Below are 25,879 nucleotides of genomic sequence, written 5' to 3'. Positions count from 1 at the left end.
TGGACACGACCCAGATGCCCTTCAGTGCATGAGTGGACAAACCGGGTTGCGTCCATGCCATGGAGTACGTATCACGTCTGCAGCCATCCAAAGGAAGTAAAGAGACACTCAGCAACTGGGGTGAACCTCCAGGGAATCACACTGAGTGAGAATAGCCAGTCTTCAAAAGTTACACATTGTACGATTCCGTGTGTATAGCGTTCTTGAAACGGCAAAATTCTGGAGACGGGGAATGGACGGTGGTTGCAGCAGGGGGTCTGGGGAGGAGGCAGGCCTGGCTGTGGGGGCAGCACAGGGCCTGGTGATGGCATGGTTGTGTCGTTGAGCATGGTGGGAGTTACAGCAAGCTACGTGTGTGTTAAAATAACGTGGAGACATGCATGCGTGCACATGTGTACACACACACGGACGCGTGTGCTTGTCTCGCTGGTGAAGTCACAATAACCTTGGTGGGTGGTACTGCCCATGTCAGGCTGGACGGCATCCTGACGTCGTGTAAGATGTTCTCACCGGAGGAGGCTAGGGTAGGGAGTTCGTGGGACCTCCCAGTACATTGTATTTTACAGCTTCCTGTGACTCTCTGGTTATTTCAAAGTAAAGAATGTAACCAAACAAAACACCCGTGGTGCAGGCACGAGGCCCTGGAGGTTAGAGGCCTTAACTGGTCCGGTCCGAGACCCGGCATCAGTACGTCAGTCTTCTTAAAAGCGCCGTGCCTGGTGTAGAGCCAGGAATAGAAACACTGGCCGCTTCTTCATCCAGCCAATGGGAATGGGTTTTCCTGAGGCCACACAACTACTGTAGGGTGTGGGCAGGGCATGGCCCCTAGCTACAACCAGCCCAAGCTCTGGGTTTTTCCTGCTGCTTCAGGCTGGTGCTGAACCATACAGATTTTTAAATGTAAATTTTTATTGAAATAACAGTGTACAGCTTGTTGAATTGTCACAAACAACACACTCGTGTGTATCAGCACCAAGGCCCCAAAAGCCCATATGACCCAGCCCCCCGGGAGTCCTCTCGTGGTCCTGCCGGTTGTGGGGGGCCCCTCTCCTGACTTGTTCCAGCACAGAGCAGCTTTTCCTGTTCCGAGACTTTGTATAAATGCTTGGGTGCCGTTTAGAAGCTATGCTAGACAGGACTAGGGCAGCCAGTTTGTTCTGAAAGAAAAGGAAGTGGCCTCCCCAGGAGCCCAGTAAAGTAGGACTAGGGGCAGGGCTGTTCAGAGAAAGGACTGTTCCGGGGTAGCCACCTGGTGCTAGGTGGCCAGGACAGGGTATTTATCCCCTGTGCCCAAACTGGAGCCCTGCCTGCTCACTGAGAGCCCTGTGTCCATAAGCCTGGCCCATGACCCCAGGACAGGGGGACATAAAGCAGCCCAGTTGTGGAGTAAGACTAGTGACACTGAACAAGCTACCTCTCAGGTTCCCCACCTATAAAACGAGGCTTTTATACAGGTAAATAAAACAAATGTCTATTAATATAGAATTAGTGTTAATGTGACACATTAATATTTTACTTACTGACTGTTGGTATTATACATTAATATAGCCTAGATCACGCGTGTTATATACTTATAAGGTATATTGAGTAACATACAGATCTTTTGAATCCTGTCTATACCAGTGTTAATTGGCACTTATGGAATGCGGACTCCCGGCCTGGAGTTCTAAGTGCTTTCAATGTGTAAACCAATTGACTCTTCCCGAAACTCTATAGTTAAGGGCACTTCAATCGAGGCACATTAACTTGCCCTAGGTCCCACAGCTACCATATGGCAAAGCTAGTATTTTACCCCTGGCCCCCTTGGCTCTAGAACTCATGGTTTAATGTATAAGGCCTAACAGCTCAATATACACTATTACATGTATGATAATAACTGTGTGAGTATCTCGTATATGCAGCCACTGGCACCTTCTGGTTGACAAAGTGCTGTTGGCTTTCTCACCACTCCTCTCATTATCCATGTGAGGTGGAGCTGTTACTGCCACCTGTTGCTCCAGAAGAGGAGGCCAAGGCTTAGGGTTTCTGTTACCCCCAAGGTGGTGGGAGCTCAGGCGGCCAGTTCTGAATGCGGGCATGCTCAGCCAGGCGGCCCCTTGTGTTCTCCAAGCACCCTCACGCTGGGCCTCGCCTGGTCTGGCCTGAGCCTCTCCTGTTGGCAGCCGGGCGGAGCAGCGGCCAGTGGTGAGCAGAACGGGCCTCAGTCTGTGGCTCCGAAGATGCATGGACCCAGCAGGGTACATGGCAGAGGGGGGGTCTCCCCTTAGAACCAGTCCTAGCTGGGCCATTGGAAGGTCAGTGAGATGCCAGGAGGAGGACTGCCAAGCGGATCCTGGGGACGGGCAGAGACGTGGGTGGGGAGGAGTGGAGAGCCCAGGCAGACTGGCTGGACCACAGCATGCCAGGTCAGCCCTGTGTGACTGTGAAGGCCCCTCAGCTCCATGGGGGCAGGTCGTGTTCAACCTGCAGTCCCCATCTTCAGTGACAATACTATCTGGCTGGAAAATATTGTGGCCCCTGTGACATCTTGGACCTGTGTGTCACAGGATGGTGGCACCTGGGCTCCAGTGAGGACTACGTGAGCCGATACTTGGGAAGTGTCAACAGCAGAGCTTCCCAGCACATAGGAGCTGCTCCAGATAGACTTGCTGTTATTAGAGAAGTGGGAGAGAGAACAAGGAAGGAAGGAAGAAAGCAATCCGCTTGGGAGATCAGGGCCAGCAAAGAAGGTCCTACTGAGGGGTTGATATTAGAGCAGGTTTTGTAGGGTGAATAGGAGCTTGCTGCAGGATAAAGAGGCAGGGAACGGGTGTCCCAGGTGCAGGGGGCCCCTGAGGGTTTCCTTGTGCCTCATGAGGGTTTTGCGAGGGCTAGATGAGGAAGTACATGGGAAAAGCACCTAGCCCTAGGTGGGCTCTCTGCGGCTGGCCAGATGTTGCCGTTCATCAGATGTTCTCATGATGTAGTCAGAGCAGGACCAGAGTGAGGGAGCTGGATCCCTTTGCTTGTGTCAGGCAGCTCTGAGCCTGGGAAGAGTGGGCTCTGAGAACCTTGGCATCACTTTGCTGAGTCCCTGTCACATCATACTGGTATGTGCTCACATGCACATCTGCATCTGAGGGACCAGTTGTTGGGGGTAGAGGAGCTCAGTGCTGGCTCCCCTTGTCTAGACTAGGGGCTTCCTGAAGGCAGGAGCTCCTCACCACTCCCAGTATGGGTCCTGCCATGGTGGGGAGGTAAGGCCTGCCTTGCCACCCCCGCCCTCTGTCCACCCAGGGAAAGCCATCGCCCACCAGAGCAGGCACAGGACAGTGAACAGTCTGGGATGGTGACTGGAGGGAATCCTGATACCGCCCTTATGTCCTCTTTTCTTGTTGAGCTTTGGTGAGGCCTTGTTGACACAGGCTGCTGAGCCCACGGTGCATGGCCCTGGGGTGGGCTCTGGCTCTAGGGGAGAAGGAAGCTTGTCTGTAGCCTCTGCAGCCGGGGTTGGAGAAGAAGGGGGGGCCTGGGGCAGGGGCAGGGCTCGGTTCTGGGAAATCCAATATGCTGAGTAAAGGACCCGGCCAACCAGCAATGCTTTCGCTGGGCCAGAATTGCAGGTCAATGTGGGGATGGTGGAAGGGGATGATGTGGAAAGGGATGTGCCAAGGGCAAGTAGGTAAACTGAGGCTGAAGCTCAGATGACCCATGGCAAGTGCAGAGCGTTGGCTTAGAATGCCAAAGCCCAAATGCCAAGCACAGGCCCACGGGAAGGAGGGGCCCCAGCCTTCTGAGGCATCGGGGGAGGGGGGGTGCAGAGAAGCCTCCGTGGGGAGAGGTGGCATCCTATGAGGAAAGACAGAAGGATGTGGGAGGAGAGGTGTGGTCCAGGGACACTGCCTCCAGGTTTGTGTCCAGTGTCATAGCAGCTGCTCCCCAGGAGGGCAGGGACAGGAGGTGCTGGGGAAGCCAGGCCACGGAGTCGTGAAAGGCACACCCCAAGGCCCCAAAGGCCTGGGACCCTGGCCATGCCAGCATGTAGAACAAACAGAGGTTCGTGTTTCTCTGCAGTCCTTTCAAATCCATTATTTCCCCTCTTGAGCTATTTACTTATTCCCTTTTTACAAATGTGGAAACTGAGGCACGGAAGGGTGAAGGGACTTGTACCAAATCCATGGTGAGTGAGGGTGGAGATGGATCTGACCCCAGATTGGGCTAGTTCTGGGTCCCAGTCCAGAGCTGGGCATCAAGTCTCGGGCAGGGGCTCTGGAGTTCATGAGGCTGGCCTGGGGTCCACAAGGACTCCGAGGCGTCAGGTGCCTGTGATGGAGCATGGTGGTCCCAGGCCAGACACACCTGAGTCCCAGTCCCAGCCCAGCCTCTCAGAGTTGGTAGACGCTGCCCGTGGTGCTTCATCGCTCTGAGCCTCAGTATCCTCAGCCACAAGGAGGGTAAGAGGCTGCCTCTCAGGCCACTGTGGGACCTCAGGCAGGGCTCCCTCCCCTCCTCTGACCTCACTCACCTGCACTCACCACCTCTGACCCACCATTTATAGCAGGTGATGGGGTCGACTAGTCTCCTCTGTGGGGCCAACATGACCAGGACACACAAGGCCCTCTGAGCTGGAAAGTGGGTGTCAAATGTGGTGATGGGGGGTGAGCATCCTAGGTAAAAGAACAAGTGCAAAGGCCCTGGGGCAAGAGTGTGATGGGCGGGTTGCAGGAACAGCGAGGAGCAGGATGGTTGGAGGTGGGGGTGGGATGAGAGGAGAGTGAGGAGGTAGGGGCCAGTTTGTGCATGGGAAGGGTCTGTCAGTGGCAGGAGGGCCAGTGGGCAGAGCTGCAAGCTGGCAGGCCCAGCCCCATCTGGGTCTCTGACTATAAAGAGCCTCAGGCTGGGAGCCTCCCTGTGGGACCTGGGGCCTTGGTTTCCCCAGTGAATAGGGAGCAGCCGAACTTGATGCTGTAACTGAGCTCTCCAAGCTGGCATGTGGAGTAGAGACGGGGCAGCTTCTCATCTGACCTGTCAGAGGGAAAGAAGCACATGGTTTCTTGCATGTGGGGACCGAACACTTTTCCCAGGGCTGCTCACCTACTCCAGGACCTGTCCTGGGACCACCCAGTGTGGCCTGAGCTCGCATGGCCCCTGGGAGCCTTCATTGCGTGTGGATCGTCAGTAACCCTGTCTCACTTTTGCCACCTCAGGAGCTCCCTGGAGAGTGGAAGCAGCCTGTCCACTGACCACTACAGGTACTGTTGCTCTCTCCACTCCGGGCCCCTCACTCCCCATCGGCACCAAGGATCTGCCCAAGGGGCATCACGGGGAAGCTAGTCTCCCCGTTTAACCCGAAAACTACCCCCAGGCGCCAGAGGTACCCCTGACACATCCCCTGAGAACCAGTCCAGGGAGGAATGGTCCCCCGAGGACTAGGGCTCAGCTAATGGTTCCTCTGAGAGCCGAGGCTGGTGGTCCCTCAGAGGGCCAGCCTGCGGCCCCCAGTTCCCATGACAACGAGGCAGCAGCCCAAGGGCAAGGCTGATACTTTCTGCTGGTTTTCTGATTGTAGTTGATGGGAACCCGGGGGGCGAGGGTGGGAGGTGTCTGAGGGTCTCTGCCCTCATGTGTGTTCTGTATCTTGACGTTTCTATAACGTGTCTTCAGAAAAAAAGACATTCTCTAGCTTTACAAGAAAGGCCTGGAGACCGAGGCACAGAAGAAGGTCCCCTGGATGGGAAGCCAGCTGATCACTGCTCACAGGCCAGGGGCACAAAAGACAAGACACAGGCCGCTGGTCCTGGAGTGCTGTTGGCATGGGGTGCTGTGTCCGGTGTAGCAGCGTGAGTCAGGGAAGAGGGGACTGGGCCTCGTTGACTAGAAATTGGCTGGTCCCTTGTGAGGAGCGGGAGATGGGCTGCTGCCAGGGAAGGCCATACTCGGTGAGGATGCGCAAGGGTGGATGCGGCCTGGCAGGCAGAGCCAAGAGAGGTGAGGCAGACGGTCGGGCCATACCGAGTCCTGCTGGGGAGCCTGAAAGGAGGCCCACGGGGCTGTGGGCCCCAGCCCCGGAGACTCTGCGGGGGCCTGGGCCCCTGCGCTGAGGGCAAGAGCTGTAGATGCTCTGCTGTGATGGGGTGGTTGTGGCCACCAGCTTTGAAACCCTAGGGCTGCCTGAGGCTCTGAGGAGGGCAGAGGGGTGGCCATCTGGAGACTGCTCCCTTGAGCCATCGTGGTGCTGGCAGCCCTGCTGGAGGCTGGAGAGCTGCTCACACACTCAGATAATGCTGTATGGGGACACTCCATGGCCACAGCCACACGTGACACTGGCAGGAGTGTGCATGTGTGACGAAAGCCGAAGTATCCCACTTCCTCACAACCGCACTAAACTAATATTAGCCCAGTGACAGAAGTCACTTGTTTAGGATTCTCAGCTGGTGAGCAGAGCTGGGATTGGAACCCAGATCCTGCTGGGAACACTACCCAATGCCACAGTACGCTCCTCGCCCCTGTGGACGCACCTCATCATACCCACAGCTCCTGGTGCAGCGCTGGCACAATCACAGACATGCTGCACCCAGAACTCCATTCTGCATGCAGTCAGACCCGAGCTCCACCCCTCCTCTGCACGGGCTCACACACATCCACGGCTACTCTGTTCACACATGCTCACAGCCGGACCTCCCTGCCTGGCTGGCCTGGGGTGCTGGGCAGGTGTGTGGGCATCTGTGCAGTGTCTCAGCAGTACAGGCTGAGCCTGGGGTGAGAGGTTCATGAGACTCCTGTAACACAGCCGAGCCCCTAGCTTCTCTGAAAGCCACCCACATCTCCGACAGCAGCGTGGCTCCACCCGCTTTATCCACTGCCAGCCCCTAGTCAGCACTCTGCTCAGGGCCAGGCAGGGAAGGCTCTAGAACGAAGGGAGGGTGATGGAGCTTTTGTCCCGGAGTATCTAGGGGTTGGGGAGGGGTTGTCACATGTCCCCTGCCCCCTCAGCTTTGACTCGGACCCAGCTCTCACCAGACCAGGCAGTGGTCATGGTCAGAGAATGGCTAGAGCAACGGCCACCCCTTAAGGCTGGTCACACTTGACCTCGAAGCCAGTGCCCCAGTGCCTTCACAGCCCTAGAGGATGAAGCCAGGGGTCAGAGCAGACAGCAGGACCCCTCAGCTGTGCCCTTTCCCCCTCCCCCACCCAGCCCTGTTTCCTGAGTACCTATGGGTGTCAGGTGCCTATGATATCACAGCGAACGCGGCTGCTGCTTTTGTTGAGCTGTTTTGTCAGGTGGGGGACAGGCAACAAACAGAGGAATCAGGTGTTAATGTACTGCGTCAGGTGGTGGTAAATGCTATGAAGAAAAATAAATCAGAGTAAAGGGGATAGAGAGGGGAGAAGGGTGGTCAGGGAAGGCCTCTGTGAGGTGGTGCCATTTAGCCAGAGACCAGAAGGAAAGTGAAGGTGAGCCAGGAGAAAGAGCGTCCAGGTGCTGGGGATGGCCAGTGCAAAGGTCCTGAGGTGGAATGTACTTGGTCCATTTGAGGACCAGAAAAGAGGCAGGTGCTGACCTGGGTCTGCCCCATCCCTGTGATCCTGACTGCTGCTTCTCACAGCAGCCTTGGGACACAGGCAGAGCCAGGCTCAATGTTCTCATTTCACAGAGGAGGAAAACTGAGATGCAGAGGCCGGAGGAACATCGGTGCCAGACCCAGGCTGGGACCGAGGGCCCCCCTGACCCTGCCTCACCAGCACCTGGCCTCCGGGCCTCTTTGTGCGGCGCAGGCAGTGTTGTGGGAGCCTCAGGGAAACCTGGCTCGCGGGCCCCAGTGGAGGAGGCGCCATTCTTCCCGGCCCCATCCCACGGGGTTTGGAGGCCCCATTCACAGCTTGGGAATTCAGAAACAAAGGTCCCAGCCAGCAATTGCCTCCTTTCAAAGGCACAGCCGGCTTCCTCGGCCACAGGCAGGCGTGAGAGGGAAGCTGATGTCCTGGGGGGGGGGGGGGCGCGGCTTTGTGGGGCCTGTGCTACCTTGGCTGACAGGCTCCTCAGCCTTGGCAGATGGCCGCTGTCCCCCTCCTTCCCCATCTGCCCCGCGGTTATCAGCCTCTTCTCATTTCACATTTTCACTTACCCAGCGGCTCGTCTCTCCCCGGTGCCGGACGGTGTAGGGCTTCCTGGGTCCATACTAATGATGCTGGCTGTGCCCTTCCCCCTCGCTGGGCCTCACACTCCCTGTTTGTACAAGAAAAGCCTGGGACTGAGCCGTTTCGGATGCCCTTGCAGTTAGAACTGTCCGTGATGGGATATTTCCGGCGGGGCGGCGGGTACTCTCCGGGACAGGGTTTCTCTGCTCCACCACTCCTAACGTTTGGGGAGGGATCATTCTTTATTGTGGGCGCCATCCTGCTGCGCATTATAGGATGTTTAGCAGCATCTAAACACCACTAGATGCCAGTAGCACACCCCTCCCCAGTGTGGCAACCCCAGACTTCTCCAGACATTGCAGCATGTTCCCCGGTGGGGAGCAGGGCGGCAGCAAAAGAGCCCCTGATTGAGAACCACTGCTCTAGAAGCATTATGTTTGCCAGTTACAGAAAATGCCCTCCTGGGGCAGGTGACTTTGTTTCTTGGCTTTGTCAGAGCACGGGGCTGGGACTGGGCCCCTGGTTCCTCACCTAGCCTTCAGGAGCCTGGCAGCCTTGTCCAGCACCAGCACCAGCTCCCATCTGAGGCTGGTGTCACCTGGATGTCACCCTTCATACATGGGCACAGAGTCTTTTCTGGCCTCTGTTCCCTCATCTTCGAGCTGGGGAGGGTCATAAGAATGCCCACCACCCTGTACGTTCCCAATTACAGGACCACCTCCCTGTAATTGATGTTCAGAGACCTGAAGTAGCAGAGGGGTGCTACTTCATGCTGTGCGTAGGAGGGCGTTTCATGGGCTAAGACCCTTCTATTCTGCTACCCAAGATCCTTCGTTCCTTCCACTAATGATGACTGGGTGCCCACGGTGGGCCCGGCATGGGGCTGAGCCGGGGGATGGGTGAGAGAGACACAGGGGCCCTGTCTGGGAGAGGCCCAGGAGATGCTCGTAAACAGAGCGGCAGTAAACAAATAAACGGGATCATTTCAGAGGATGGCACGTCCAGGGAGCAAGTCAGACAGGGTGCGGAGTGAAGGAGGCTCAGAGGAGGTGTTTGAGGTGATATCTGGTGGATGAGGAGTCACTGCCCCAGAGGAGGGGGCAGAGAGCACTGCATGTGAAGACCTGAAGGGTGATGGATTAGGGGACGTGAAGGGGGCCCAGGTGGCTGCGGGCCTCAGAGAGGTCAGCCAGTCAGCAGGAGCCAGTCTCTCAGTCAGGAGTTTGGCCTTTATTCTGAGAGCAGCGTGGGGCCACATGAGGGCGGGGGCAGGAGTGACATGTTAAGGTCCCTGTGGCAGGCGCAGGGAATGATCCCTAGAGCAGTCAGAGCAGAAGCAGGACCCACTGGCAGGGATGGGGAGAGAGGCCAGGCCCGGTGGTTCTGCTCCTGTGACCGCTGGGTCCCGGGGCCACAGAGCCACCCACTCTGCCCGTGGCCCTGCTTGTTCCTGCTCAGCAGCCCCTGGCTGGCCCCTGGCCCAGCCGCCCTCCTCCCCCCTCCCTCGCTAGCAATAGCGACAGGAGTCCCCTCCTGGCAGCCAATGAGCAGCTGTCATCGAGGTTCCATTTTAGATTTTATCAATGTGTCCCCGTTGCCGGGGCAACCGCTGGGGCCGTGTCAGTCTTTCTCCGCCTGCCTTTCTGAGCCAAGCGGCTCCCACCCACACCATGTGGCTATGTGGGGAGTTCTCGCTCACACGGGCCGGGCCGGACCGGGCTTCTGCCAAACGTAATTGATCGGGTCTCCAGGTCAGTGTTTGCCTGTCATTTCTCCCCCTCTTTGCCTCCCATCAAGGTCTTTGGGGCCGGAGCCACCCTGGGCCAGCCAGGCGGGCAGGCAACTGCCCGGCCAGGTGCGGGTGAGGCCACCGAGTGTCCAGGGGCCTGGTCGGAAGAAGGGACTCAGAGCCGCCACCAGGAGCCCCAGCATCTAGGCTCCCCAGGATGATGGGCCAGGGGCCCCTGCGACTGGGCACAGCCGGGGCTGCTTCGGTTTGCCCTGGGGACCCCCAAGGGAACCCCAAGAAGAACCAGCCATCAGAGACAGCAGCAGTCTGAGACTGCCCGGGTGAGCGCACCAACGAGTTGCTAGGCTTTTGTGCGCGCTGCTCTTTGTATTGGAGGCGTGTGCTCTAGAAGCCGGCTGGGCAGGGCCAGGCCATGTGAGTGGGAGCCGCGGCGGGACCAGGGTGGACTGGAGTGGCCAGGCCCCCGGCTCCCCACCAACCCCGTCTGAGTCTCGGTGAAGGAACGACAGGGGCCTGGCTGGAGACTGAAAGGTGAAAATGCTCAAGTTCAAGGCCTTTTGCCTGGATTACTGGCAGTTCCTGTGTCTGCAGCCGCTGCATGGAGTCTATAAAAGGTATGTGGACCCTCCAGGGAGGACCTCCACCTTAGGGCAATGAGCTGTGAGATGAAGTCCCCCCACACCCCAGCTTTCCGACTGCAGGGCCTCCTCAGGTCAGCCCATGGTCCCCGCCATCGGTGGAGAATGGCAGTGGCGTTTGCCATGGGTCACTTTGCAACTCAGCTTAATTGTACCCTCCTCTCCCTCCAGCCCTGAAACTGGTAGGCTTTCTGCAAAGAAGTGGTCACCCTGGAGTGTTCTGTGGCTCAATGCTGTGTTTCATTGTTTCTTGCTGCTGGGATCGGCCCTGGAGTGGACTGGATCCTGGGCAGAGGTGACCCCACAGGAGGGCAGCCTGGCCCTGCCACAGTACATTCCCTCCGACCTAATAGGCAACTCATGTGATTAACAGGTGTGACTGCCTGCATCCCAAGCAGGAATTATCTGATAGCTACTGGGGGAAGCTGAATGGGAGATCCCCGGTCTGGAGGTCAGGAGACCAGAGTTCAGAGTTCACGTCCCTTCCCTTGCTGTGGGACTTTGGACACGTTGCTTTCCCTCTCTGAGCCCCAGCTTACCCATCTTTTGGTATCTGGAACTGGTAATAGTGGCATTTGGGGACTGCTTCCTGAAACGGTGCAGGCGGCAGACTCCACGAGCCCGAATGTTTAACAAACCTGACCATATCACGTGTGTTGTGCCTGCACACACACCTTGGCCCACAACCGCGGGGGCCTGGGCCAGCAGAGAGGGCCTTGTGGGCCACCCCCATGGTTGCCTTCAACGGCACGTAATGAAGGATCTGGGAGGAGGGAGTTAGAATACCAGCTATTCTGAGGGAATTCGTTTTTCCCGATTTCACACTCTGTGAAGTCCACCGCTATTAATATGCAAGCAGCTCTGGGAAAGTATGGGAGCTTTTCTTTTCTCTTCCAGGGGCTTTCTCTGAAGGGGGCGGGCACTGAGGGTCTCACGGCAGCCTCAGAAAGGAGGATCCCTACTCTTGGGTGGGTGCCAGGGAAAGAGGCCCGTCCTGCATCTGATTAGCACCGCCACTTCTGAGCCCAAGGCCACACCAGGTGGGATCTCCACCCTGTTCAGGTGGCGGAGCCTTCACCCTCACCCTGGGGGGGTTGTTGTTAGAGCCTTGGGGCACCTGGCATATTCTGGTTGGTAGTGATGAGAGAGGGTGGGGCACTTCACAAGATCGTTAATCCTCACCCCTACTGCAATGGGGCACTAAGCCCCACTCCAAGCAGGTGAGCTGTCTGACTGAAGGGCAGGCAGCCAGGTCCGTGGAGCCACAGGATTTGGACCCAGGTCTCTCTCCTCAGACAATCTCTCGAGTACTCCACAGCTTGAGGCCAGGTGGCACACCGGGGCTTGGAGCCGGAGGGATGACTGAGGCACAGCTCTGCCCCCACAAGGGCTCAGGTGGAAAAGGTAGCAGTCATGGTCAGCGCATCTGTGGAGGAACAGGGTGTGGGGCCTTCACAGAGGAGGTGACAGCTGAACGGGCAGTAAAGTGTCTGGAGAAGTTGGCAGGGCTAAGAAGGAGAAGGCGGGTGTTCCAGGCAAAGGGAAAAGCATGTGGGGAAAAAAAAACCCCAGAAGCTTTAAAAGGGCAGTGTTTTCAGGTGGTAGCAAAAGACCATGGAGCTAAAATGGGGTGCCAGGGACCGGGGGCTGGGCTTTGTGCTGCACACAGTTGAGGACTCCATGAAAATGTAGGGAGGGGGTGACAAGCTGAGAGCTGCCCACCCCCCAGGGGAGCACGACCTGGTTCAGCCTCCAGGGGAGCTGGTGAAGGCCCCCTAGGCCCGACCCCCCCCCCTTCCCACCTTGGGAAGTTCATATTCACAGGTGGGGCTCTTTTTCCAAGCCAATACTGCAGCCCAGAGACAACTGGGGCATAGTCCTCAAGGAGCTCCCAGCCTCCAAGGGGAAAGAGACCCACTTACAAGTCATGAAAATTAAAGATGAGAGATAGAGGTGGCACAAAGCTTCCAGTAGCATGAGGGAGGCTGTCTGGGAGAAATCAAAGAAGTCTTCCTTCAGGAGGTAGCTTCTGAGCTGGTTGTAGGAGTGGGATTTTTCCAGACAGGGAAGGGTGGAGAGCACGGCTTAAACAAACATAAGGAAGTAGGACCAAGCCTGGCATGGTTCAGAAATGGACAGAGGTGAGGCTGAAGTGTAGGGTACATGCAAAGGGACAAGCCTAGAAAGGAAGGCAGACTAGATGACTATAATGCTGAGGCTCACTGAGCACCTGCTGCACGTGAGGTCCCACTCCAAGCCCCAATTCTGCAGCAACCCAAACACATGAAGGGTGTGGTTATCCCATTTCCCCCGCTGAGGAGACACTGAGGCACAGGAAGGAGAAGTAGTTTGCCCAAAGTCACATGGCTTGTCAGTGGGCCCCTCAGGATTTTACCAGCTGGTCTGGCCATGGAGGCCACTCACTGCCAGCTAAGGAATCCAACTGTGCATCCCAGCAAATGATATGCTCAGGGCTGGATCAGCCCTCTCTCCATCCCCAGTGAGTGACCATAAATAACAGTGACACATCTGTCAGGGAGACAAGAACCTGGCTTTCTGGTCAGACCTAATCCTGGCAGAGTGCTCAGAAACTCACTTTCCCTCCAAGCCTGCCCCTGTACAATGTGGGACGGGTGCTAGCCCATGTCTCGTGGCTCCCGTGGGGATTGACAGGGGCAACTCCAGGAGAGCACTCAACGTGCTGCACTTAGTAGGGATGTAGGGAATGGTGGCTGTCCTTGCCCAGACAGATCCACCCTCAGGAAGGCTTTGCAAACAGAACCACTTGGCTTTTTTCCTGATGCCATATTCCGTTGTTTAAAACAGCGACCCAAAACTTAAGAGTATGAAAAGGATGTTTTGCAGACAATGCATAATTAACCACTTCTAAACACAGGGTGTGCCAGGCTCCCTTGAAGCTGTTAATTATTCTTCATTAGGGATCTTAAATTAATGTAAAATAATCCTGGAGCTCTGCCAGAGGCTGAGGCTGGGGGAGGAGCAGAGCTGCTTATTTCAACGCGAGAATGAAAGAATGTTCATAGGGCACTTCTGCATTCCGCCAGGGTAGATGGTGGCCCTGGGAACCCTTCAGCTTTGGCCAGGGGGCCATCGCGGGAAGACACAGAACCCTCCCCCCAGTCGCCAGAGCCCAGCAGACCTCAGGGGACTCTCGTTCAAGAAACAGGTGCAATGAATGCAGAGTAGTATACCCATTGCCTGGCTTCACAAATAAACTCTTACAAGGCAGTGGGCGGCCCCTGTGGACCTCCCTCAAATCCTAGGCCTCCCCCAGTCCCCCAGAGCTAAACCTAAGTAGCACGCCGCCACCACCACCCCATTCCATCTGTATTTTTCTCATGCACATTTTTAGAACTTTGCTAACAAAAAGGCTGTTTTTACATGTTTTTAAGCTTCAGGTATATGATGTAATCTGCAACTTGCTTTTAAAAATCTTTTAATTGTGGTAAAGACTTAAAATCCACCGTCTTAGCCATTTTTAAGTGTCCAGTTCAGTGGCACAAAGTACATTCACATTGTTGTGCAAACATCATCACCATCCGTCTCCAGGACATCACAAAACTCTGTCCCCATTAAACACCAGCCCCCCATTCCTCCCATGCCCAGCCCCTGGCAACCCCCACACTACTTTCTGTCTCTGAATATGACTGTTCTAGGGACCCCACATAAGTGGGATCATACAGTGTTTGCCCTTTTGTGGCTGGCTTATTTCACTGGGCACCATGTCTTCAGGGGTCATCCAATGTAGCATATTGCAGAATTTCTTTCCTTTTTAAGGCTGGATAATATTCCATTGTGTATAGACCACACTTTGTTTATCCATTCATTTGTCATTGGACACTTGGGTTGTTTCCCCCTTTCGATGATTATGAATAATGCTGCTGTGAACATGGGTGCACAGCTATCTATCTCTTCAAGATGCAACTTGCTTCTTTCCTTCAACCTTTGCTGGTGAGATTTATCGTGGTTGCTATGTATAATAACATCCGTTCATGTTCACTGGTGTATAGTATTCTGTTGTACAACGATGCCATTGTGCAAATATCTGTTCTGCAGTTTTTATGAATTCAGTGGTTTCTCATTTTTTGATATTATAGACAGGGTTGCAGCAAAGAGTCTTGCACGTATCTCCTTGCTTGCTCACGTTTGCAGAGCTTCTGTAGGGTGCATACCAGGGCAGTATAAGAGCACCTTGAGCTTCACTGAGGTTTATGCACTGGCTCAGAGTGGTTGGAATGGTGTGCATCCTCACCAGCAGTGGGTGAGAATCCCCATGTTTCTATGGGCTTGGCTTTACTCAGTATTAAAAGCCAGATGCTGTTTTTAATGTCAAAAGGAGAGAGAGAGAGAAAAAGGGGAGAGAACTGTAGGTGGACTTCACCCATAGATCTATACAGCCTCAGGTGTCATGAAGTGGAGGGTGAGGCCCGCATATGCTGTTCCCTTGGCCCATGTAGTTCCAGGTCCTCGGTAGTGAGGGATTTTCAAGAGTGATTATAACTCTGCATGCTGGGATCCCTGGGTGGCACAGCGGTTTGGCGCCTGCCTTTGGCCCAGGGCGCGATCCTGGAGACCCGGGATCGAATCCCACGTCGGGCTCCCTGGTGCATGGAGCCTGCTTCTCCCTCTGCCTGTGTCTCTGCCTCTCTCTCTCTCTCTGTGACTATCATAAATAAATAAAAAAATTAAAAAAGAAAAAAACATTAACTCTGCATGCTCACATGCCCCCCAGGCTGACCTTGTAGCCTCGCCACCACCCCCCCCCAGCATACTATGGGTGTCTGGTTACAAATGGAGGATTGCTTCAGATTATACCACTTGTCAATTTATTTCCCGATGGGTGGGTCTCACTGACCGCTTCTCTTGGAAGTAACCAAGAGCAGGTGTATCCAAACCACAATGTGAAGAAACTCACTCTGGAGGAGCTCCCTCAGCCTCAGCCCCAGTGAGTGAACTTAGTGGGCTCGCAGCTCTGAGTGCACAGCCCAGGGGGCCAGCCAGGCCGACCCTCCAGGGCTGGGCACAGGGCACAGGGCACACGCAGCACACACTAACGTCCCAGGGCTCAGCTCTTGGCTGCTAAGTTCGGTCTGTTTAAAAACTTGGCAGTCAGACCCCAGATGCTCCGTGACTTGGGGAGACTGTGCAGGCTCTGAGGTCAGACTGACTGGGAATCCTACCTAGCCTTCGATAGTAATTATTACTATTATTCCCTACTTTCACTGACTGTTTATATGTGCTAAATACTTTACACCCAGCGTCTCCATTAATCCTCCCAACAGCCTCATGAAATAGGTCCTGTTACTTCCCCCATATTTCTGACAATGAAGCAGAGACTCAGAGAGGGTAAGGGACTTCCCTGAGTTAGCAGAATATGGTCCATCCAACCCAAGGGATGGACCCAACTAAGCTGCCCTGCTTCACCTATGGTCTGCACTGTTTAAAGCTTCCTGACTCCGTGTGACTGCACCACTAGCTGTGGCTGTATGACAGATGACCCCAGAATGTAATGACTTAAAACAATGACGATGTTTGCTCTTCCTGTGGATCTGCAATTTGGGCGGATCCTGTTCTACTCCCATCAGATGGGGCTTCTGGAAGACTGGCAGCTGGATTCCCTCATCTTGCAGTTGCTGCTGGCTGTCAGCTAGCACATCCACACAGGGCCCCCGCAGGTGGCCTGGGCTTCCTCACGACATGGTGGCTGTGTTCCCAGAGTTAGTTTTCCTAGAGAGAGAGAGAGCCAGATAGAAAGTGTGTCACCTTTCATGAGCAGGCCACAGAAGTCATGAGGCATCACTTCTGTGGCAGTCCATTCACTAGGGCATCACAGAATCCTTCCCATATCCAAAGGGAGGTGACTTACACCCCACCTCCTGACCGGGAGCCTCTGGGGCATCCTAGAGGTAGAATCTGCCCCCAGTGACCATCCAGAACACATCCCCATTCCAGCCCTCCTGTTCTGAGCTGAAATGGGCTTGGGAAGAGTGCCTAATAGGCATGAAACCACCTGGGACACAGTTGGCACTTGATAAATTGTAGGTCTTCTTTTTATTAATGAAATAAGTTTGAAGAAAGCATGGTTATTATCCAAGAGAGGAAGTGATCACTTCCACTGGGAAAGCAGAGAAGATTCTTGTAGAGCTGAGATAGGTCTTGTGGGATGAAGAGGGTTTTTCCATTAACATGGAGAGGTCAGTGCCCAGGGCAGAAAAGGTGTGAAAAGGATGTGAGTGGTGTGTGAGCACTGAAATCGCCTGTGGCCAGCTAGAGTGAAAGGGAATTTAGGTACTGCTCTCGGGAGTTCAGAGGATCACAGGAAACTGGAGAAGTGGGCTGAGCCCTGGGCAGGAGCACCTCCCACTCCGCCCAGTGCAGGCTCCCAGCTGTGAAGAAGGAAGGGTACCTGCACCCACGGAGCTCATAGCCATGTGCCTCCATTCAGGATGTAAAGCCTGGGGCGACAGCCTGATTGGTCCAGCTCAGGCCATTTCCTGCCCCTCGGCTGTGCTGGGAGGCCAGGGGAGGATCTTCCAGGAAGGAGCCTCCAGGAACCCCTTGGCTTCCACCACACCAGAGGCCTGTGTTGCACCACCACCCCCCATCAGTATTGCACTGTGTGTGAAGCAGCTGGTCCCTGGGCTGTATGGGAAGAGCTGTATGCTGGGTAGTGCAAAGGGCCCTCTGTTCCCCGTGAGCGTGGCCTCCTTATTCAGGCACTTCCGCTGGACCAGAACGAGGCACAGGTGAGGTAGACACCAGAGGCTCAGTTTGACCAAATTGTCAGGGGCCCAGAGAAGCATGTCTTCAGCGGAGTCAGTCAGTGAAGGTTTAAGAATTGGGGAGCCAGAGCTGAACCCAGCTCAAGTTTAGAGAGGAATTGAGCCCCTCGAGTGGGAACAAGGCTACCTGCCTCCATCCACATGTCCTTGTCAGGTGCATCTAGAGGGCGGTTAAAGCAGCCACCACAGGTGTGGGTAGCCCCCAGGGATGCAGTCCTCCGCGAATGACCTCTCCTGGCAGTCCAGTGTCTTAGCAAGATCCCTCTGGTGGCCAGAGGGTGGGAAATCACTGGGCTCTCACGGATAAGCACTTTCATCTCAGTAATTGCTGGACTTTGCACGTGAGATTATCCATACCGGGTGACTATCTGTGCCTTAGCCATGTCTTGGCAGCCATCAGATGGATGGGTCGGGCTGCCTGGGGAAGGGCATGCCAACCTGATGGGTGCCGGGTACCCAGGCAACTCCGAGAAGGAAAGAGCTGGCTAGGCCCAATGAGCTGAGTCCCTTCTGTCAGGGACTGTTTGGGGGCCATTTGTACCCCCACCCCTCCCCCTGCCATCCTGCACCAAATTCATATGTTCAAGTTCTGACCCCAGCTCCCCTGACCTCTGACTCAGAATGGGATTGTATTAGAGATAAGGTCTTTATCAGGGAAATTAAGTTAAAATGAAATCATTAAGATGGCCCTAATCCAATATGACTGATGTCCTTATAAGAAGAGATTAAGTGCAGACACAAGACACAGAGGGAAGACCATGTCTGATGATTAATTTTGCGTGTCATCTTGACAGGGCCACAGGTGTCCAGAGATTTAGCTAAACATAATTCTGAATGTATCTGTGAGGTGTTCTGGATGAGATTAACACCTGAATTGGTGCTCTGAACAAAGCAGATTGCCCTCCCTAGTGTGGGTGGGCCTCATCCAATCTGCCGAAGGCCTGAGTAGAACAAAAAAGCTGAGTGAGCTCCACCTACCTAGACTCACACTGAAACATTGGCTCCTCTCAGGTCTTAAGCCTCCCAGCATTTGGGCTGGAAGCCACCATCAGCGTTCTGGGTCTCCAGCATGCCAGCTGAAGACTTTGGGACTTGCTGGCCTTCTACATCACATACACTAATTCCTTATAATGAATAAGTACGTGTACACATACACACACATCCCCTTGCTTCTCCTCTGGAGGACCCTGACTAATACCCTATGTGAGGACACAGGGAGAAGAGGCCATCTGCATGCCTAGGAGAGGGGCCTTAGGAGAAACCAGCCCTGTAGACTCCTTGATCCAGATTTCTACCCTCCAGAACTGCACAAAAAAATTAGTTTCTGTTGCTTAAGCTCCCTAGTCTATGATACTTCGATTTAGCTAACTGCTATAGGGCCTCTCTTTCTTCATCTGTGAAGTGGGTCCAAGGGCACATTCTCAGGCTTATCGTGAGACTGTCGAGCACAAAGTATGTGTATATCATCTATGCTCTCACCAGAGCCAATGTGTCTGGTGTGTGGTGGTCAGGACTGGGATCTGGGCAAGGAAGGCATTCACTAGAGGCACAGAATTTAAGCTGGCACCAAAAAACCCCCTCAGTAATCAAGTAAATAAAATGTCAAAATCATACCTGAAAAGACAGGCTGTTGTTTGTTTTACCATATGTATTACCGTACCGCACAAATAGTCATTTCCACAGGGGCTCTGGTTTCTAGGCCCTACAGCCCAGCATGCCCTGTGGGGTGGGTTTATGAGGGTCGACAGTGATGTGCAAATGGATAGGGAACTGGGGCATTGTGTATATAGTCTTTTTAAATTTTACTTTATTTATTAACTATTTCACTTGGTTCAAAATACAGCATGCTATTTTGGCAAGTATATATAGGGGTGCACATTTTTCCTTTTGCATCGAGTTCTGATGTGGTTCTGCACCATGCTATAGCTCACCTGGAGCCAGCTGCCCACAGGCTGTGTCATTCACTTTGAAAGGTCAGGCTGGATGCTCTCCTTGGAATGCCACCCTGAGAATGCTTTTCCCTCTGGATATTTGTAAAGGAGGCTTAAGAACTAGGGATTGTTCGGGATCCCTGGGTGGCGCAGCGGTTTGGCGCCTGCCTTTGGCCCAGGGCGCGATCCTGGAGACCCGGGATCAAATCCCACATCGGGCTCCCGGTGCATGGAGCCTGCTTCTCCCTCTGCCTGTGTCTCTGCCTCTCTCTCTCTCTCTCTCTCTCTCTCTCTCTGTGACTATCATAAATAAATAAATTAATTAATTAATTAATTAAAAAAAAAGAACTAGGGATTGTTTGGGGCGCCTGGGTGGCTCAGTCGGTTAAGCATCCAGCTTTGGCTTAGGTCATAATCTCAGGGTCCTGGGATCAAGTCCCGTGTTGGGCTCCCTTGCTCTGTGGGGAGTCTCCTTGTCCCTCTCTTTCTGTCCCTCCCCCACCCCCCATGCTCTCACGCTCTCTCTCAAATAAATAAATAAAATCTTAAAAAAAAAAAAAAGAATTAGGGATTGTTTCTCCAGAGAGGACATCATTATGTCAGTTGGCAACTCTGAATAAGATCTGAGGATTAGATAGTAGTATCAAGTCAATGTTAATGTCCTGACTTTGAAAATCATACTGTGATTATGTCACAGAATGTCCTTGTTTTAGGACAGATACTCTGAAGTATTAGGGGCTTAAGGTGGCAACTTACTCTCAAATAATTCTGAAAAAAAAATGCGTGTGTGTTGGTTAGTGTGTGTGCATGTGCTTATACCTGTGTATGTGTACTTGCAGAGAGAGCAGAACAAGAAAAAAAATATGATAAAGCAAATGGGATACAGTGTTAGCACATGGGGAATCTGGGTGAAGCATACACAGGCTTCTTTGTACTCTTCCTGCAACTTTGCTGTGGTCTGAAATTAACTCAAAATACAAAGTTTAAAAAAAGTTCAAGAGTTGCTGAGAGCTAGTTTACAGTGCCGATGCTCTGGCTTCTTCTGGAGCCACCTGACCCCAGATTTCCCCTCTGCCTCCTTCCTAGTCCTTCAGGCCCCTGCTGGAATGCCACCTTCCTGATCACGTTGCCTGCCACAGCACCATCCTGTCCTAGTCATCATCTTCCACATCCCCCAGTTTTGTTTTCTTTATTGCCCTCACCAATATCAGAAATCATCTCATCATTTGCCTAGTGTTTGTCTCCTCTGGCCCTACCCCCAAATGTCAGCTCTGTGGAACTCTGTCTCGTTCATCCCTCCCCACCTCCATCCTCTGTGCCTGGCACACACTAGGTGTTCAATAAATACCCGTGAACAAGAGAAAGGTTAGATGATCCTAAGGCTGCAGGTCAGAAACCCAGAAGTCTTGTCCTTCCTGGTTTCCACCTCCCAGACTTGCCAAATGAACCTGCCAAATGCACTCTGGGCTTCCATTTCTTCATCTTGACCCCAGCTCTAAAGCTTTGGGACCATGATGCTGAAAGCCCCAGCTGAGACCCTCTCTGCCACAGGGATTGCCAGGCAGGGTGGACCTGCCTCCCCAGACTCCTCACTGCTCCCTCCCTGATGGAAGAAGAGCAGAAGAAAATGTAGACCTTACCTATAAGGCCAGTGTCCCCCATACAGTGAACTCACAATGCGAGTGTGTTCACTGCCCTCCCAGGCCTTCTTCATAACAAAGACTGGGCAGATTTTAAGTCCAGCGCCTTTGGCAGGAAACAGTATCTGCCTGAAATTGAATAACATTGTCTTGTTTTCATGGTAACCTTCTACTTACAGCAAGTGATACTAGTTTTCCATTTGGGGGAGCGATATAAAGTTTCCTTTTAAAATAAATGTCCTCAGGAGTGAAAGCCGATTAATTTGGTATTTTGTACATTGTTTTTTAACATATTATTGTTGGAAATTTGAAATCTGATTGGCAGCGGAGGGCAACTGCCCAGGGTCCCCCAGCAGGTCCCACCACAAATCACGTACCTGCACCAGATGTCATGGCTTTGCCGGGCATGTTTCATCTTTCCTCCATGCGTTCGACACCCATTGTCGTGTTCAGCTTTCCCAGATGGTCTCCAAAAATGTCTTTCTACTGTCAATTTGTTCAAATCAAATCTGCACACTGCATTGTGTCCATTGACAGTTCCCCTTCCTTTTTCAGCTTTGCCATTCATTTGTTGAAGAAACCAGGCCATTTGCCTTAGCACATCACACATTCAATTTGTGTCTGATCACTTCCCCCACTGGTGTCATTTCACCTGTTCCTCTGTCTCCCGTAGCTCCTGTTAACTAGGAATTAGATGGAAGCCCTTGATTAGAGTTGCTGTTTTAAGCCATACTAGGTATTTTAAGCCAGTTGATTTTTAAGGGAAAATATTAAATAGTGTTAAATGAAATACCATGTCCACAGGAGAGTCTGCATCATAAGGGTGGGGTGAGGATGGAGCTGGGAACAGTCTATGAGCAGAAGAACACAGTGCAGGAGACTCAGCCAGGGGGCTGATAGGGACAAGGCAAGGCTGAGCTGGGGGAGTGAAGAAAAAGAAAGGAGGCAGGAAGGCCATGGAGGAGGTGAGGTCCTGGCCCAGGGTGGTGTGCAGTCCTCACCAGTTCTCTGAATGAGCTTTGTGTGTGGGCATGATCAGTCAAGGAGAGCATTCCTATGTGGGATCCCTTGACCTGCATGCCAAGACCCGGGACTCAAGGAGCCAGGAGCCAAAGAATTTAGGCCTTTCAGCACAGGATGGGCATCCCAGGGAACAGCTCTTCTCCTTTGCCTGAGAAGGACCTGGGGAATGGATCCAGCCAGCAGCCACTGGGATTTAGGTTAGGCATAGAGAAGGACCTTCCTACCAGAGCAGGAAAGTAGGATTGCTGTGTGGCAATAATATGCATTTGAGAGCAGAATTGCTTGGGCTCAAATCCTAGCTCTGCCATTTCCTATTTGTATAACCCTGAGCATGTTTGTATACCTCTCTGTGCCTTAGTTTCCCCACTCTATAGATGAGATGGCAATGGATCCTACCTCTCAGATGGGCCTACGAATCCAGTGAGTTAATCACATGTAGGGCCCTGGCTACAGTAAGCACTCAGTAACCACTGGGTGTTATTATTATTATTATTGGACAATAATGAAACACCTCTCCCCAGAAACTTTAGTGATTGCCACACACGGCAACTTTAGAGACTAGGAGCTCAGAAGAGCATTCCTTTAAGTTCATAACCCTTCATAGGGCTTCTCAAAGCACTGGCTCCTCAGATGGGTCTGATCTTCACAAACTGCAACCCCCCACCAGGCAAATTTTGTTCTCTCCCAGTTCTGCAGATGAGGAACACTGAAATAGGGGGAGGGGGTTGTCAGGAATGGTGTATAAGAAGCCCATGGCCAGTGCAGCTCAGTGGCATAGAAAGGTCTTAGTCAGAACCTGTGCTCAGAGTCCCAGATCTTCTGCTCCCTAGCTGTGTGACCTTAAAAAAGTCATTTAATGCCTCCGTGACTCCATTTCTCCATCCCCAACGTTTTAGGGAGTGGGACCAGGGGCCTCCGCTGCTTCCACTATCTGATTTCCCTATGTGGCACATCAGGACACAAATCCTGAAGGTCCCCGGGACAGTCGGCCTTCCCCAGGGCCAAAAAGAACCAGAGTCCGAAGTCCCAAAAGAGAAGCCCGGAGGGCTGGCTGTCGGTTAGAATGATTGCCAATGTCAGACCCTGCTCTTTGGGGCTCCTCTCCCCCAGCCAGGCTGCCCTCAGCAGTGTTCAGTCCTAGGGTCTGGCTCTACCTAGTTCCTGGTTGGCAGCCACTGGAGCAGATCCTGAAGAGACATCCCAGAGCAGTCTCCCCTACCAGATACTTCAGAGCTCCCCAGGATCCTGGCTTTCCCTCCAGTGGCAAAACTTGATAGGATCTGTGCAATCATCTTTGTTCTTCCTGCCCACCCTGTCTCAGGGCCAGGTGACAAACAGGCTCAACAGTGAGCAGGCCCAGCCCCAGATCGTACCTGAGGCAGCTCACATCCCTTCTCCGGGCCTCAGCTTCTGTATATACAATATAAAAGGCAGATCAAGTGAAAGCGTTGTTCATTCATTCAGCGGATACTCATTCACTAACTCCTTCTCTGGGCCAAATTGTTTGCCAGAGTCATGAGAAACTGATGAGCAAGCTCCATATCTACCTTCAAGTCACTCCCAGTCTGGATTTTTCCCTGCTTCTAAGGGCTGTGAGGAGCCACAGGCATCTCCAAGCTGGACCATTAATGGGCAGCTTCCCGTAGGACAGGGCAGCTCAGTGAGCCTTGACAAATGAGAGGAAATGAAGAGTACAAGAGGTGACCTGTGGGCCAGACACCCACAGCTGGACTTTATCTGACCTGCATGGGATTAGCCCTGACATGGCATTTCAAGTTTGAATTTGTTGCAGACATGTAAAAATCAAGAGCTTTTAGGCAAAAATCTGGATTTCTGACTTCAAAAAAACCAGAGCCCACATTTTTATGGGGCAATGAATGATTGTCCCTTTAGACTGCATGGTCCCCATCCCTGTATCCCACCTGACCATCCCCCAAATCTCTCCCCATAGGCTGTCCTCATGTCCCCATCACCATCAATGGAACCTCCAATCCCCTAGTTGTTCAGAAACCCAGGCATCATCTCCTGCTCTTCTTTCTCTCTCACTCTGTATCCTTTCCATCCTCAATCCCTACTGGCTCTACTTTAAGAAGGTTTCTAGACTCCAGTCATTTGTCCCACCATCTGGGCCGCGTCCTGGGCCCAAGCATCAGCTGCTGTCTGGTCCTTGCTTCTATCCTTGTTGCCCCCACAGTTTCCTAGCTGCACAGCAAGCAAAGTGAGGCCCTGCATGCCCAGTCGGGAGCTTGGACACAACATGCCTCATGCTCCCCAAGACCAACATGGTAAAGCTCTTCTCTGGCATCTTCCCCAACACTAGGCCTATGTCAGTGGCCATCTCTGCCTGCACCCTGAGCCATAAATGGCCTCTTAGGCCTGAGATAAGATAGCAGAAGTCAGGTTTGCCAGATGCCATGGGGGCTTGGGAGCCCACCAGTGGCCCCACGTGACCAATGCTCTTAACCACACTGGGCCTTCCATTTTCCCATCTGGAAAATTGGGGCATCCCAGCACTCCCTCCACATAAGGCAAATACTGCTTAAGAAGCAGGAAGTGAGGCACCTGGGGTGGCTCAGTCTGTTGGGCATCTGCCTTTGGCTCAGTCATGATCCCGGGGTCCTGAGATTGAGCCTTGCATCAGGCTCCCTGCTCAGCAGACAGTCTGCTTCTCTCTCTCTCTCTCTCTGCTCATGCTCCTCTCAAAATAAATAAATACAATCTTAAAAAAGAAGAAGAAAAAGAAGAAGAAGAAAGAAGAAGAAGAAGAAGAAGAAGAAGAAGAAGAGAGGAGAGGAGAGAGGAGGAGGAGGAGGAGGAGGAGGAGGAAAGGTAAGGGTTTTAACATTCAGCCAACTTGGCATGTGTGAGTGTTTGCCTCATGCCTGGCCCTGCTCTGGGCACCATTGGAAGTCTGTAAATATAAATAATAGGTGATTCATTTTGTTTTCAGCCTGGATCAGGAAAAAGAGTTCTGGCTTTGGAGTTGGATAGGCAGAGCTGGATTTAGAGATCATTCTGGACAAGGCATCTGAACCTCAGTTTGTTAATTTAAAAAAAAAGTGGAAAAAAAAAAGTGGGGGAGTAGGTAGTAGTGAGTGCCACTACTCGGATGGCAGGGTGTAGAAAAAACTAAACTGTATGGATATTTTTTCCACTATCCATGGACTCTCAGGGCTGGAGAGAAAGGGCTGCAGACACAGGCATGTCCATGCAACATGAGGCTCAGGGACTGGAAGGGACATGGGGCAGAAAAGACGAAGCCCGGGAAAGCTTATCAGGTTCATTCATTTGGTTGGGGTTGAGGGATTACACCTCCCACCAGAACATCATCACTGCTTGGCTCCACCATCCTCTTCACCGTGGCTTCAAGTGGTATCCGGCACAAGGAAGGCAGTCAGTACGTGTTGAATGGATGAAGGAACAAACATCTGAATAATTGGCTTCCTAGAGGCGGTGGCCTTGGGGCGGGTGGTGTATTGAGTGTTCACTAGAAGTGTTTGTATCCAATGCTGGCCATCGAGGGGCCGTGTGCAGAGGAGGCGGTGGGGTTCAGAGAGAATGCAGGGGAAGGTGTAGCACCACAGGCTGCCAGCAGTGGGGAGGCCTTAGATCCCAGGGCCTGTGGGTGGGGAGAGGAGGCAGTTACATGGACCGGACTGATAAAGAGAGAGCACCGGGCACAGGGGGCCACCAGTGAGACAAAGTGGCTGCCGAGGGGCAGTGAATACCCTGACCGCTCCCTCGCTGCTCTGCCCCCTGCTCTCCTGCCAAGGATCTCCCATGGACCACAGACAACAGGGAACGGAGGGCAGGGGAGCCTGATGATTCAATCCGTGGGGCCAGAGCAGGGTAGACAGTGCATCTGCAGGGCACTTGGAGAGTAACAGGCCCAAGTATGCAGAAATCCTGTCCAGAGTGGGTAGGCTTGGAGCTAGGAGGGCTGGGGTGCTACTGGAGCCGGGGCCGTGTGTGGGTA

At 53.3% G+C, this 25,879-nt stretch overlaps 1 protein-coding gene across 1 annotated transcript in view; it reads left to right on the top strand.

The window, feature by feature from the left end:
• Window positions 1-25,879, top strand: part of IQSEC1 (IQ motif and Sec7 domain ArfGEF 1) — a 377,843-nt gene that overhangs the window by 228,155 nt on the left and 123,809 nt on the right. The window contains 1 exon segment of the mRNA XM_038565515.1: window positions 5,187-5,231. Coding sequence (XP_038421443.1) covers window positions 5,187-5,231 — 45 coding nt within the window.

The sequence above is a fragment of the Canis lupus genome, chromosome 20 (assembly GCF_011100685.1).
Source record: "Canis lupus familiaris isolate Mischka breed German Shepherd chromosome 20, alternate assembly UU_Cfam_GSD_1.0, whole genome shotgun sequence".
NCBI classification, from domain to species: domain Eukaryota; kingdom Metazoa; phylum Chordata; class Mammalia; order Carnivora; family Canidae; genus Canis; species Canis lupus.
This window is presented reverse-complemented; position numbering and strand designations above follow the sequence as displayed.